The sequence below is a fragment of the Lepus europaeus genome, chromosome 1 (assembly GCF_033115175.1).
Source record: "Lepus europaeus isolate LE1 chromosome 1, mLepTim1.pri, whole genome shotgun sequence".
Lineage (NCBI taxonomy): Eukaryota > Metazoa > Chordata > Mammalia > Lagomorpha > Leporidae > Lepus > Lepus europaeus.
In genome coordinates, this window is record NC_084827.1 from 65,849,007 (window position 1) to 65,862,993 (window position 13,987).

Genomic DNA, 13,987 nt, shown 5'->3' on the forward strand with positions numbered 1-13,987 from the left:
TAGTCTAATACATCTTTGTCCTCTAATTCATACCTTACTAACCTACTAAGACAGCACATTACACATAAAATAAACATGAAATCATTCCATGGGAACAAAAGGCCAGGATGTGGCTTCCAAGCAGGCACTCAGTCTCCTTCTACCTGTAACAGCTTCTAAAGTCTGTGCTCCCTAAGACGACCTAAAACTCAGATAATGCATCAAACACATTTTAAAGTGAGATTTAGGAGCTGGGGCGTTCTGGGGGCTGTTCTTCGGGGGAAGGTCTAAGTTCATGTTTGCATATTCTCAAGTCTGTTTTCTTTCATCTCCTCCACATTCCAAGAGCAGGGACTGGAAAGCTCGGAGCCCAGAGACAGGCACTGATAGTGCTTTCCTTGAACCAGAGTCTATAGGAGTGGAGTGTAAATTACACTGGCAGATAAAGGGAGCAGCACGCAGACACGGATCACACAGATCTGGGTGCTTAGTGAGAAACCAGTACGGTTCTCTTCCCTCACTGGGTCATTAAAAGGAAACAAATTCCCCCTAGTTTCCTACTTTTAAAGTTTAGCTGATAAACTTAGATATCAATGGGTACATAAAGCCACATTTTTCCACCCTGTTGAGCTGGGTATCAAAGAACAATTATTTATTGCTGTGTCTTAAAATATAGAATCACAAACACAACAGACTAACCAGACAATCACCAAGGAAGCTTCCAAAACACTACCAAGCATTCACCCTGGTCCCAGGACCTGCAGCCAGTGTGCACACAGCTCTCCAGCGACTCCCACCTGCCACCCCCAACAGGACTCGCCTACAGAAACCCACAGCTGCTCTAGCTCAAGGAGCAAACAGCTCAAAGCAGAGAAATGGGAATCATCTTTCCAAACAATCGCCTCTGCAAGAAATACTTCTGCGAGTGATGGCTTATGCTCTGCATTAAAGAATGACTCTAAAACAGAATTTAACAATTTAAGTAATTTTACAAACGGTTAAAAATCTGTGCTAAGAAACAGAGGACCGCTATGCTGTATTGTTGCAATCTAACTGAAAACTAGTCTAGACTCCATTACAAAGTCTTCTAGAGGGATTATTTCTGCGGGGTTTACTCCCCATTGTTTTTAACAGAACGCTTGGTGGCATCCATTCAATATTTTTGTGGTACTTAAGGTTCATTCTTGGTTTTTGCTGTCAGTCGACAACCAAAACTACTGTAAAGCCTAATTCTCCACAGTAGAAAGAGCACCCTCTCAGAACCAGAACATGGATTCAGGTCTAACCCCGAAACTCCAGAAGTCTCAGACGCTCCTCTGACAAGTGCCACTCCTGCCCTACAACTGTCAAACACAGAAACAACGAACTCTATGTGTATCTTAAGACACAAATTATGGAGAATGTATTTCTAACGTAGCACTTTCTAATACAATAAATATTAGTTGAAACAAAGCATTGTGTAGACAAAAGGAAATGTACTATTATTCTCATTTGCTGATAATGGAATTTCACTTGGCAACAGCATCAAAAAACTTAGGTCTTTCTTCCACCCTGACCTGAAAATGCCATTCCTCAGAGTGTATACCTATTTATTTGAGAGAAAAAGCAAGAGAGCATGCTCCCATCTGTTGCACAGGATCTTACAATTTGAGTTACCACCCCTGCCTCCCAGGATTCACATCAGTAGGAAGCTAGCAGGAGCTAGTGGGAAACTGAACCTTGGTACTCCAATGTGGGATTCCAGCAACCTAACCAGCACTTTAGCCAACAGGCCAAACCCACCTCTCCTTACAACACAGTTTAAGAAAATAAGAGGGACCGGCGCTGTGGCATAGCGGGTTAACGCCCTGGCCTGAAGCACCGGCATCCTATATGGGCACCGGTTCTAGTCCCAGCTGCTCCTCTTCCGATCCAGCTTTTTGCTATGGCCTGGGAAAGCAGTAGAAGATGGCTCAAGTCCTTGGGACCCTGCACCCACATGGGAGACCCGGAAGAAGCTCCTGGCTCCTGGATTGGCACATTTCCGGCCACTGTGACCAATTGGGGAGTGAAGCAGTGGATGGAAAACCTCTCTCTCTCTCTCTCTTTCTGCCTCTCCTCTCTGTGTAACTCTGACTTTCAAATAAATAAATTAAAAAAAAGAAAATAGGAAAAAATCTAAAATACTGACAAAGATTTACAGAAACAACCAACCTCAGACTATTAGCCACAAATTATAAACAATCGTTACTGGGCAACAAGAACACCAGTTTTCCTGGAAAATTCAGCAAGGCATATTTTTAGATTTAATCATTCAACATTTCAGTTTCTTCCTGTTCAGCAAATACATGTGTTATGTACACATATATACAGTTATCATGTTATTTATTTCTACATATTTTTCACTCCCCATTACCACTTTGAACGCTATTGGTTCTGTTAATTCTCAGTTAAACCCCAGTATATATAAAGTCTAATCACCTGCCAACACTGATAAATGTTTCTCCTCTTTTCTAACCTTTCCAACTCTTTCCTCCATAACTGCCTTTGCTGCCCCATCTATTACAAAGCAGTGGGAATAGAGGGCATCATTGTCTCCAGGAGGAATTCTGTACTTTTCTCTCTTACTCTTGGGATGTCTTATTTAAAAAAATTATCATCAGGCCGGCGCTGCGGCTCAACAGGCTAATCCTCCACCTTGCGGCGCCGGCACACCGGGTTCTAGTCCCGGTTGGGGCACCGATCCTGTCCCGGTTGCCCCTCTTCCAGGCCAGCTCTCTGCTGTGGCCAGGGAGTGCAGTGGAAGATGGCCCAAGTGCTTGGGTCCTGCACCCCATGGGAGACCAGGATAAGCACCTGGCTCCTGCCATTGGATCAGCACGGTGTGCCGGCCACAGCGCGCTACCGCGGCGGCCATTGGAGGGTGAACCAACGGCAAAAGGAAGACCTTTCTCTCTGTCTCTCTCTCACTGTCCACTCTGCCTGTCAAAAAAAAAAAATTTTTTTTTTAAAGAAAAAAAAAATTATCATCAGAATTCCATATAGGACAAGAACAGAGCCACTGGGCAACCACCAGGTCTGTTCTCCAGTTTGTCCACCTGTTTACAGAGCACCTTCTGTTCCCCCACCCCCAACCCCAACTGGCCACACCTTCTAAACTTTGGCTAGGCTGCACACACACACACAAAAAAGTCAATTCTATACAAGCCAAAGTCCTCTAGGTTTATTAGGTTTATTTATCCAAGGCATTCTGAAGCTAGACGCTCAAAAGAACACACACACAAAGAAGAAAGAAACACAAGAATTTTAGAATATTACTGGCCTGATCTCCAATGAGTCAAAGTCAGAAAATCAAGCTGACAACTCACCAGGTATTCTCAGAGCACCTGGAATACCTGAATTCTAAAACTAGAACAGCAAAAACTGCCTGTTCTCTTAGCTCAGTGACCCTGGGTTTGCTATGGAGGGGATCTATTATTGCAGCCTCCAGATATGCACTTAGAAAATATTTACCCAACATCACACTGCACAATTAAATCTACTCCAGCCCTCAGTTTTGGATATACCATATCCTTCTCCTATGTGTGTTATCTTTAAACTAAAGGCCATTAGCTTCAACTAATCAACCAACTCATCTTACTTTCTTTTGTGGCAAAGATTTCTATGTCAATCTTTTTTAATTATTATTGCTTTACTTAAGTGTAAGATGAATCAATCACAGCACAAATGAAAGGTTAACCCATTCCGAGTTAGAACATAGCACATCAACCCACATTTCATTATCAACAGCAAGTCACAAGGCAAGCCTATCATGGTAATAAAAAGTACAATTCTATTACAGCAAATGCAAGAAATAATACAATATACCACACATGATGAATTCTATCAACTGGTATTGAACCATCCTTGTATTCTAAAAGTAGACTTTATCTGACCATGATGTATTCTTCATACTTTTAAATTATTTGAGAGGGAGGGAGGGGGAGGGCAAGACAGAGTTTGAGAGCAAGGGCAAGCAAGAGCGAGCTCCCCTCTGCTAGTTTACTCCTTCAAGTGCCCACAACAGCAGAGACTGGGCTGGGCCAAAGCTGTGAGCCAGGAACTCAGTCCAGGTCTCTTACATGGCTTGTTCCCCTCCCAAGGTCCACACCAGCAGGAAGCTGGAGTTTGGGAATCAGAGCCACGTATCAAACCACGGTAGTCTGGTATGTCTGGTACAGGACATGGATGTCAAACCAGAGTCTTAACCACCAGGCTAAACACCCACCCCTCTTTATACTTTTAATAGACTGTTGGATACAGTGTCTTAAAGTTTGTTTTTACTTTCTTTTTAAAGTATTTATTAGAAATACTACTTGTGTTTCCTTTTTTTCTGAAAGAATGATATACAGTGTTATGTTATACAAGACACCTGCTCTCTAGATAACCCACTTTTAAGAACATCACTGGGCCAGCTAACATTCAAAGGCCTAAGCATGACTTTTTCAAGCTTCATCAAAGGTTACAAATATATGGGTCAGAAAGTTGAATTATGTTCTGACAAATGCACTGTTTAGCCCACATTATCTCCTTTTTCTATGTACAGTAAAACGATCACATTCACAGAAAGTCATGAAGACACTAGCAAGAGGTCAGTGACCAGTGACCCCTTTCTCTGCCATCCTCCAGTGCTTGTATCTTTTTTTTTTTTTTTTTTTTTTTTTTGGACAGGCAAAGTGGACTGTGAGAGAGAGACAGAGAGAAAGGTCTTCCTTTTGCCATTGGTTCACCCTCCAATGGCCGCCGCGGTAGGCGCGCTGCGGCCGGCGCACCGTGCTGATCCGATGGCAGGTTTCTGTATGGAAATAAGTCTTGAATCCTCTGGGATAAACGGCCCAGTGTGCAAGTGCTGAGTCATGTACTAAGCAGAGGTTTACTTTATAATAAACTGCCACAGTGCTTTCCAGAGTGGCTGCGCCGTTTTACATCCCCAACAGTGACGTCTGAGAGATCCAGTTTCTCTACATCCTTACCAGAATCTGGAGTTGTCACTACTTTTTATTTTAACTGTGTCAACAGATGCTTAATGAAGATGTATTATCAACATCAAAATTGCATTTCCCTGATGCTAGTGATGTTTACCAGCCTTTAGCATGTTTACTGCCACCTGTGCACCCTCTGGAATGTAATGTCTCCTTGTGTGGTCTTTGTTCACTTCATGATCAGATGGCTTGCTCTCTACCATCTAGGCACATGTGGCTAGGAGTTTATAAACGCTGGGTGTGAGTTCCGGTCAAACAAGCAGGACACACACACTTTCCCCTAATCGGCAGTGTGGCTTCTCATCCCAACAGGGTCTTTCCCATAGTGCAAGTTTTTAATTTTATGGAGTCCATTTGATCAAATTTTTTTTTTTTTTTGACAGGCAGAGTGGACAGTGAGAGAGAGAGAGACACAAAGGTCTTCCTTTTCCATTGGTTCACCCCACAGTGGCCACTGCGGTCGGCCCACCACGCTGTTGATCAATGTTCTTAAAATGGATCTAAGAACTCTTTATGTTTGTGAATGATTCTGAACTGTAGCTCCCACAGATTTTCTGTGCCCTTTTCTCTAAGCCTTACATTTCCTATTTATGCCATTATCCACTATGAGTTCATTAAAATGGTACAAGGTAAAGCCTCAGTTCATTTTTCTGCCTAGAGCTATCCCACTGCTTCAGCTCCATTATTGAGGCTATTCTTCCACTGAGTTACGTGGACACCTTTGTCAAAAATCAGCGGCTATTTCTGAGTTCAGTGCTCCATTCCAGAGACCTGTGTGTCCATTTCTCTGCCAACACCACACAGTCTTGACTAGGGCAGCTATACAGGAAGTCCTGAAAATCAGTGGAACAATTCTTCCCACTTCATTCCTCCTTTTCAAAACAATTTTCTCTATTCTAATTTGTGCCTTCTCATATAAGTTTTAGAATAATGTTACCTGTATCTATACTACAGAAAGTTTTGTGGAATTCGGAGATAAAGTGCATTAAAGCTGCAGCTGGTGTGGGAAAGGCTGTCTCTACTTTGCTCAGAATTCCACTCAACACAGACTCATGTGTCTCCGTGTATTTACATCTTCTTTGAATTCACCTACCAGTCACACTATTTTTTAAAACAAATTTGATGACTTTTTAAAAAGTACAATCCTTAACCTAAAAATCCGGATTTCAGTTTCTCTTGAAACACAAGATAAGCCAGCAGTGGTTGTAACAGCCCTCCTGGACAAGCGCCTGAAGCGTGGTGGCAGCTGCCCCCTCCCTGCTTTGCTGAGAAAGGTGATGTGCCTGTCACAGCACCAGTCCCTCCACTACCCTTCTGCACCTCTGACAGACTGTCACAAGCCCACTACAATCTGTCGTCATGCTTTGTTTCTCCATACCCATCACTACCCAAAAACGGGAAAACAAAACATCGAACACGCAGCATGATTCGAAAGAGAGAGGGAGAGAGAGAGACAGAGAGATTTCTTCTTGGACAAATTTCCTTCCCTCGTTTTGCTCTGTCTGGTCCAGGTAAACAATTTAAAAATTAAAACTCTCCCCTCAAAATGAATCAACCATGTTCTCCAGCAAATCAGTACAGCAAATTCTCCAACTACTCAGCAAAGCTCAAACTACTCAGTATCTAAAGAATTCCTTATTGCCCTACTAGAGATGAGACTACTTCCACACTAGAAAGTTCTGCTGCACAAGAAAACCACCCAGAATTGTTATTTTTAAAAACTACTGATATTAGCAGTGCTGTTGTCACAACACAACCGTATTGTGCATGCTGTTATATTTTTAAAAATTTTTATTTATGGGGCTGGCGCCATAGCATGGTAGGTTAAGCCTCTGCCTGCAACATCAGCATCCCATATGGGTGCTGGTTTGAGTCCCAGCTGCTCCACTTATTTTTGTTTCTTTAAAAATGTGAGGCTTTTTATAAAAAAAAAAAAAATTATTTATCTTGAAGCTACAGAGAGTTACAGACAGAGAAGGGGGAGACAGAGAGAAGGGTCTTCTACCCGCTGGTTCACTACCCAAATGGCCACAGTTGGGCCGGTCCAAAGCCAGGAGCCAGGAGCTTCTTCTGGGTCTCGCATGCGGGTGCAGGGGCTTAAGGACTTAGGCCGTCTTCCAATGCTTTCCCAGGCCATAGCAGAGAGCTGGAATGGAAATGGAGCAGCCAGGACTCGAACCAGCGCCCATATGGGATGGTGACGCCACATGCGGAGGCTTTAACTCATTTTGCGATAACATCAGCCTCTGCTCCACTTCTGATCCAGCTCTTTGCTATGGCCTGGGAAAGCAGTGGAAGATGGCCCAAGTGCTTGGGGCCCTGCACCCACAATGGGAGACTTGAAGAAGCCCTTGGCTCCGGGCTTCAGATTGGCCCAGCTCTGGTCATTGTGGTCGTTTAGGGAGTGAACCAGCAGATAGAATTTCTCTGTATCTCCCTTTCTCTGTAACTCTGTTGAGCAAATCAATAAAAAATTATTTTTCATTTATTTGAAAGGCAAAGCATGGGAGAGAGAGAGACAGACAGACAAAGAGAAATCTTCTGTCTACTGGTGCACTCCTCAAATGCCCACAACAGAAGCTGGACCAGGACGAAGCCAGGAGACCAAGCACCACCCAGGTCTCCCACATAGGCACAAAGACCCAAACACTTGAGCCATCAACTGCTCCCTCACGGGTGTACACTAACAGCAAGCTGGATCGGAAGCACAGCGACCACTCAACACCCAGAATCCAAGTGTGAAGCAAGTGTCCCGAGCAGTGGCTTCACTGCTTTACCACAAGTCCACCCCCGAGTTATTGTTTTTATGACAGAGAAGAATGCCCTACATTCTTAATAAAAAAATTTTATAGTCATGTGAGATTTAATAACAAAGTTGCACCAACAGTATAAAAGATTTGAAAATATTAATTAATGCCATAAAGACTAACAGAGAAAAACAGATAAATTAATACAATTATCAGTTTTCCTTTAAGCTACAGTTATTCACTTGCTGAAGCAGGTGGGCTTCAGCGCTAACTGAAAAATGTAGACCAAGTGTCATTTCCAAGTGCATTTTTCTGGGCGAGAAAGTCCATATGATGATTTCATCATCACAATTCAAGGTTTGAGATCATCACTGGACTACACAAAATGTCATATAGGAGCCAGGGCTGTGGCATAGCAGATTAAGCCGTTGCCAGCAGTGCCAGCATCCCATATGGGCACTGGTTCCAGTCCCAGCTGCTTCACTTCCAATCCAGCTCTTTGCTGTGGCCTGGGAAAGCAGCAGAAGATAGCCTAAGTCCTTGGGCCCCTGCACCCACATGGGAGACCCGAAGCTCCTGGCTCCTGCCTTCAGATCAGCACAGCTCTGGCCATTGCAGCCATCTGGGGAGTGAACCAGCAGATGGAAAACCTCTCTCTCTCTGCCTTTCTGTAACTCTGCCTTTCAAATAAATAAATAAATCTTTTAAAAAAAATATGACATATAAAATGACATACAATAATATATTTAGATTTTTTTTTTTATTTGACAGGTAGAGATACAGACAGTGAGAAAGAGAGAGAGAAAGGTCTTCCTTCTGCTGATTCACTCCCCAAATAGTTATTATGGCCGGTGCTGTGCCGATCCGAAGCCGGAGTCAGGTGCTCCCTCCTGGTCTCCCATGCGGGTGCAGGGCCCAACCACTTGGGCCATCCTTCACTGCCTTACGGGCCACAGCAGAGAGACGGACTGAAAGAAGAGCAACCGGGACTAGAACCCAGCACTCATATGGAATGCTGGCGCCACAGGCGGAGGATTAACCAAGTGAGCCACGGTGCCAGCCCCAAGTTTAGATTTTAAAAGAAAGGACGGTACAGTATTCTGAGGTCCATTAAATAATGAGGGTAAGGATAAGTTTACCGGAACAATACTGGTTTATGCCTATACTCCATCTCTTCATTCAGTAAAGTTCCCCTTTTACTCTCTAAAGTGGCTAATTCAAGAAAAAAATCAAGACGCTGAATACACCTGTAACAAGTGAATACGAGCATGATCAACGTCTCACAAAGAAAAGCCCATGCCTGTGGCTTCACTGATGAATTCTACCAAATACTGAAAGAAGAATTCACGCCAGCTTTTCCCAAGAACTTCCAAAAACATAGGAGGAGTGAATGCGTCCCTAGCTCATTCTATCAGGTCAGGGTTACCATAACATCCAAACTAGACACAGACATCACAAGAAAACTGCAGCTCAATATTCTTTATAAAAACAGATGCCAAAATTCTCATCAAAATACTAGCAAACCAAATCAAGCAACATATTAAAAGGATTATATGTTATTATCAAGTGGGATTTATCCCTGAAATGTTCAACATACAAAATCAAGCAATGTAACTAATACACCAAATTAAGAGGATGAAGGAAATAAATCACATTATCTTCTCAACAGATATATAAAAAGGCAACTGACAAAACCCAACACCCTTTCATAATAAAAGCCTCAACAAATTACAAATAAGAGTCCCTCAACCTGATAAAGGGCACCTTAAAGTCAGCCGGCGCCATGGCTCACTTGGCTAATCCTCCACCTGTGCCACCAGCATCCCATATGGGTGCCAGGTTCTAGTCTCGGTTGCTCCTCTTCCAGTCCAGCTCTCTGCTGTGGCCCGGGAAGGCAGTGGAGGATGGCCCAGGTGCTTGGGCCCCTGTACCCGCAGGGAGACCAGGAAGAAGCACCTGGCTCCTGGCTCTGGATTGGCACAGCACCAGCCGTTGTGGCCATTTGGGGAGTGAACCAAAGGAAGGAAGACCTTTCTCTCTCTCTCTCCAACTCTGCCTGTCAAAAAAATTTTTTAAAAATTACCAAAAGCATTATCATATTTGATGGTGAAACCCTGAACACATCTTCCTAAGATCAGAGGCAGGTCAAGGATATCATCTCTCAATATTTCTATTCAAAAATCCCATAAAAAGGAATTAAAGACATCCAAACTATAAAGAACAACTATCTCTTTTTGCTGATAACATGTCTAAAACACATGCAAATTATTAAACACTTTCAGGTAGGTTGTAGGATATGAGATTCACATTAAAGAATCAATTTTTATAAACCGAATAATCTGAAAATAAAATTAGGTTAACAACTCTGTTTACAATAGGATCAATCAATGAAATAAAATGCTTTAGTAATACATTTAATCAAGGAGGTAAAATACCTAGACTGAAACTGTAAAACACTGCCTATATGGGCACCAGTTCAAGTCCCAGCTGCTCCACTTCCGTTCCAGCTCTCTGCTATGGCCTGGGAAAGCAGCAGAAGATGGCCCAAGTCTTTGGGCCCCTGCACCCATATGGGAGACCTGAAAGAAACTCCTGGCTTTGGATCAGCCCAGGTCTTGCCATTGAAGCCACTTGGGGAGTGAACCAGTAGATGGAAGACCTCTCTCTCTCTCTCTCTTTCTCTGCAGCTCTGTAACTCTGCCTTTCAAATAAATAAATCTTAAAAAAAAAAGAACACACGAAGGATATGCAGTCTCCTAGCGCTCAGCACATGCTCTGAACTTTTCCACTTCTGCGCCCATTCTGGAACCTCCAAAAAAGTTACTCACTGCAACTTGAGCTGAATCCATAAATCTCAGGCCAAAATAGTCGCTTTCAATAAGGTCCAGGTGATACATAATCTGATCGAACAGCTCTTGTCCTTTGGCTTTTTTCTGAAATGGTGAGAAAACAAATCCATCAGTTAAGTGACTTATAAGATCAACAAGCTGAATAAAAGGTAGTTTCAAAAGTACTGTGACTTCTCTGTATCTGCTTGAAGGTTATTACTTTAAATTAACCAACTAATGTTAAGTATTTGGAGGTGTAAGAATTTGTACCAAACAGAGAAACGTTTGTCTTCTCAATTTTCTGAGTCCCTATTTTAAGAAGCCCATGATGTAACTGAAAAGAAAACCCAAGAAAATTTGGAGCACTTTAGTACAAATCAGATGGAACCAATTACACTTCAAACGCTCTCAAAGTGTTCTCTCAGGATCACCAGAGTTCCCAAGATCACCCCCCTCCCCTCTTTTTAAATTTATTCTTATTTACTTGAGACGAAGAGGTTGGGGGAGAGGGAGAGAGCAAGCTCCCACCTACTGACTGGTAGCCAAGGTCCAGGGGTGAGCCAGAACAGAATCTAAGAGTTGGGAGCTAGATCCAGGTCGCCCACGTGGGCGGCAGGGACCCAGCCACTCGAGCCGTCACCGCTGCCTCCCAAGGTGTGCATGAGCAGGAAGCTGGAACCAGGAGCCAGAGTCGGGGATTGACCCCAAGCACACCAATGCGAGATGTGGGCACCTCAAGCACTGGCCCAAACACCTGCCCCAGCTCTCTGTCATCCCCTCCTCCACCAGGACCCTTTCAAAAGAGTCAAGAGGTCCTAAGAGTGTCCTCATATACTTCAACCAAACACAGCATATTAACACAGTGGTTGCAGAAGCGGATAAGAGAGTGCAAAGTAGCTTTTATTAAATCAGACATTAAAGAGTTTTGCAAAAATGTACGCAAACACCACCACTCTAAGTTCTTTATTTTTCTGGAAAATACCTATTTTTCATAAAAACTTCACTCATGTCAACATATAAGGAGTACTATGTTGTTATTTTAACAGAAATTTTTAACTTTTTCCTTTTTCTTATTTTTTTATGATGTGTTTCAAAGAGTTACAGAAAGCAAGAGGGAGAGACAGAGATCTTCCATCCATTGGTTCAATCCCCAGATGGCTGCAATGACCAGGGCTGGACCACGCTGAAGAGCTTCATCTGAGTCTCCCACAACGGTAGCAGGAGCCCAAGTACTTGGGCCATCTTCCACTGGCAGGGAGCTGGATTGGAAATGGAGCAGCCAGGACAAGAACCGGCCCCATAGGGGATGCCATCATCACTACCCACTATACCACAAAACCAGCCCCACACTTTTTATTTCTAACTAAGTTAACCATAGACAGCTATAACTCATAGAAACAAAAATACTGTCAGGAATCTTCAATTTTCAGACAAAATCTATGCATGCCTCCCACCTATATAATTCTAAACTATGGTTCTTTCCCACAAAAACTGAACATAAAGTTGGACTTTTCATAACATTAATCTCTGCCTTTTATTTATTTATTTATTTTTTTTTTGACAGGCAGAGTGGACAGTGAGAGAGAGAGAGACAGAGAGAAAGGTCTTCCTTTGCCGTTGGTTCACCCTCTAATGGCCGCCGCGGTAGCGCGCTGCGGCCGGCGCACCGCGCTGTTCCGATGGCAGGAGCCAGGTGCTTCTCCTGGTCTCCCATGGGGTGCAGGACCCAAGCACTTGGGCCATCCTCCACTGCACTCCCTGGCCACAGCAGAGAGCTGGCCTGGAAGAGGGGCAACCGGGACAGGACCGGTGCCCCGACCGGGACTAGAACCCGGTGTGCCGGCGCCGCAAGGCGGAGGATTAGCCTGTTGAGCCACGGCGCCGGCCTATCTCTGCCTTTTAACTACAAGTTTATTAAATTGAACTTGTCCTCTGCTGCTTCTATGCTTTTTAAACCCCTTCTTTTAGTTGACTAAAGCTGCTATCCTATACATCCTTTTATCAAGACAAGAATTTCACCACACCCTCTGACCTCCCATCCAACCACACCCCACCCTGAAACTGAAAATATTCTTTCCTTTGGCCTTCAAGATAACTTTTACTTGGGTATTTGTTACCACCCTTAATTTACAGGCCTTACATATGTACGTTCCAGGTCTTTCTAACATCTGCTCTGCTCTTTTGACTTCCTTCTCCAAAATGTTTCCCATGTGAGGCTTTGGACAGCTCATTCTCTAAGGTCCTCTGTGTTTGAGAATATTTCAATCATGCCCTCACACTGGATGGACAGTTGGCTGGATATAAAATTCAAGGTTCAAAGTTATTTTCTTTCAACACTTTCTCCAGTACTCAGAAAGTATTATCCCATTGTCTTCTTGCAGTCAATACCACAGGTAAAAAATGTGTTGTCAATTTTAATTGTATTCATTTGTAATGTAGTTCACTTTTAGACTTCATCTCTAATAGTCTTACATTTCATTATAATGTATAGAGATAAAAAATTTTTTCCTTAAATTTCTATGGTTTTCTATACAGATTTTTCCAATCTGAGTTCTTCATCTTTCTTCAGTTCTGGGAAATCAATCAGTATTATGTCCTCAAATATTTCTCCTCTATTTTTTGTCACACTAAGTTTCATATTGAAGTGCTGGCGCTTTTTTAAGCATACATGTGTTTATAGTAGAGTTCTTCAAAATATGCATGGAAAACAGGTATTAAAAGTAGGAGTGGGTTGGGGCCGGTGCTGTGGCGCAGTGAGTTAAAGCCCTGGCCTGCAGAACCAGCATCCCAAATGGGTGCGGGTTCTAGTCTTCCTGGCTGCTCCTCTTCTGATCCAGCTCTCTGCTATGGCCTGGGAAAGCAGTAGAAAGAAGATGGCCCAACTCCTTGGGCCCTTGCACCCACGCAGGAGACCTGGAGGAAGCTCCTGGCACCTGGCTTTGGAGCAGCACAGCTCCGGCCACTGTGGCCATCTGGGAAGTGAACCAGCAGATGGAAGACCTCTCTCTGTCTCTACCTCCCTCTGTAACTCTTTCATGTGTCTAAAAACACTCTCATAAAAATCAGATGCTATTTTTGGCCCTCCAGAAAGTTAATAAGCAAAACACCTTGCCCATCCCAAAAAACTCTGCCCCTTGCTCTTGATCAACCCCCTGTTGTACAGACCCACTTCCAGCTCTTGGTGGCCACTCCTCTGCTCGTGCTGCGGGACTGCACTGGGAAAGCCCTGACCATCTCCCATCACAACCGTTCAAAGCAAGGTGTCAAGGTCTTGATCCCACGTGTGGGCAATTTCCATCGGAAGCTCCACTCGTGTCTGCAGCTGACCTGGAAGCAAGAGTCTGAGCCCTCACTGATCTGCTCCACTTTCACTTTCTGGTCAGAATCGTGTGAGCTGAGCCAATGAGGTATCTAGGGTGCTGTCCGCTGTCGG

The 13,987-nt window shown here is 43.7% G+C and overlaps 1 protein-coding gene across 5 annotated transcripts in view; it reads right to left on the bottom strand.

The window, feature by feature from the left end:
* Positions 1 to 13,987, bottom strand: part of EPB41L5 (erythrocyte membrane protein band 4.1 like 5) — a 116,326-nt gene that overhangs the window by 78,712 nt on the left and 23,627 nt on the right. For all 5 annotated transcript variants that reach the window (XM_062184301.1, XM_062184235.1, XM_062184082.1 and 2 more), the window contains exon 3: positions 10,555 to 10,659. In XM_062184301.1, coding sequence (XP_062040285.1) covers positions 10,555 to 10,659 — 105 coding nt within the window. The remainder of the gene's footprint in view (positions 1 to 10,554; positions 10,660 to 13,987) is intronic.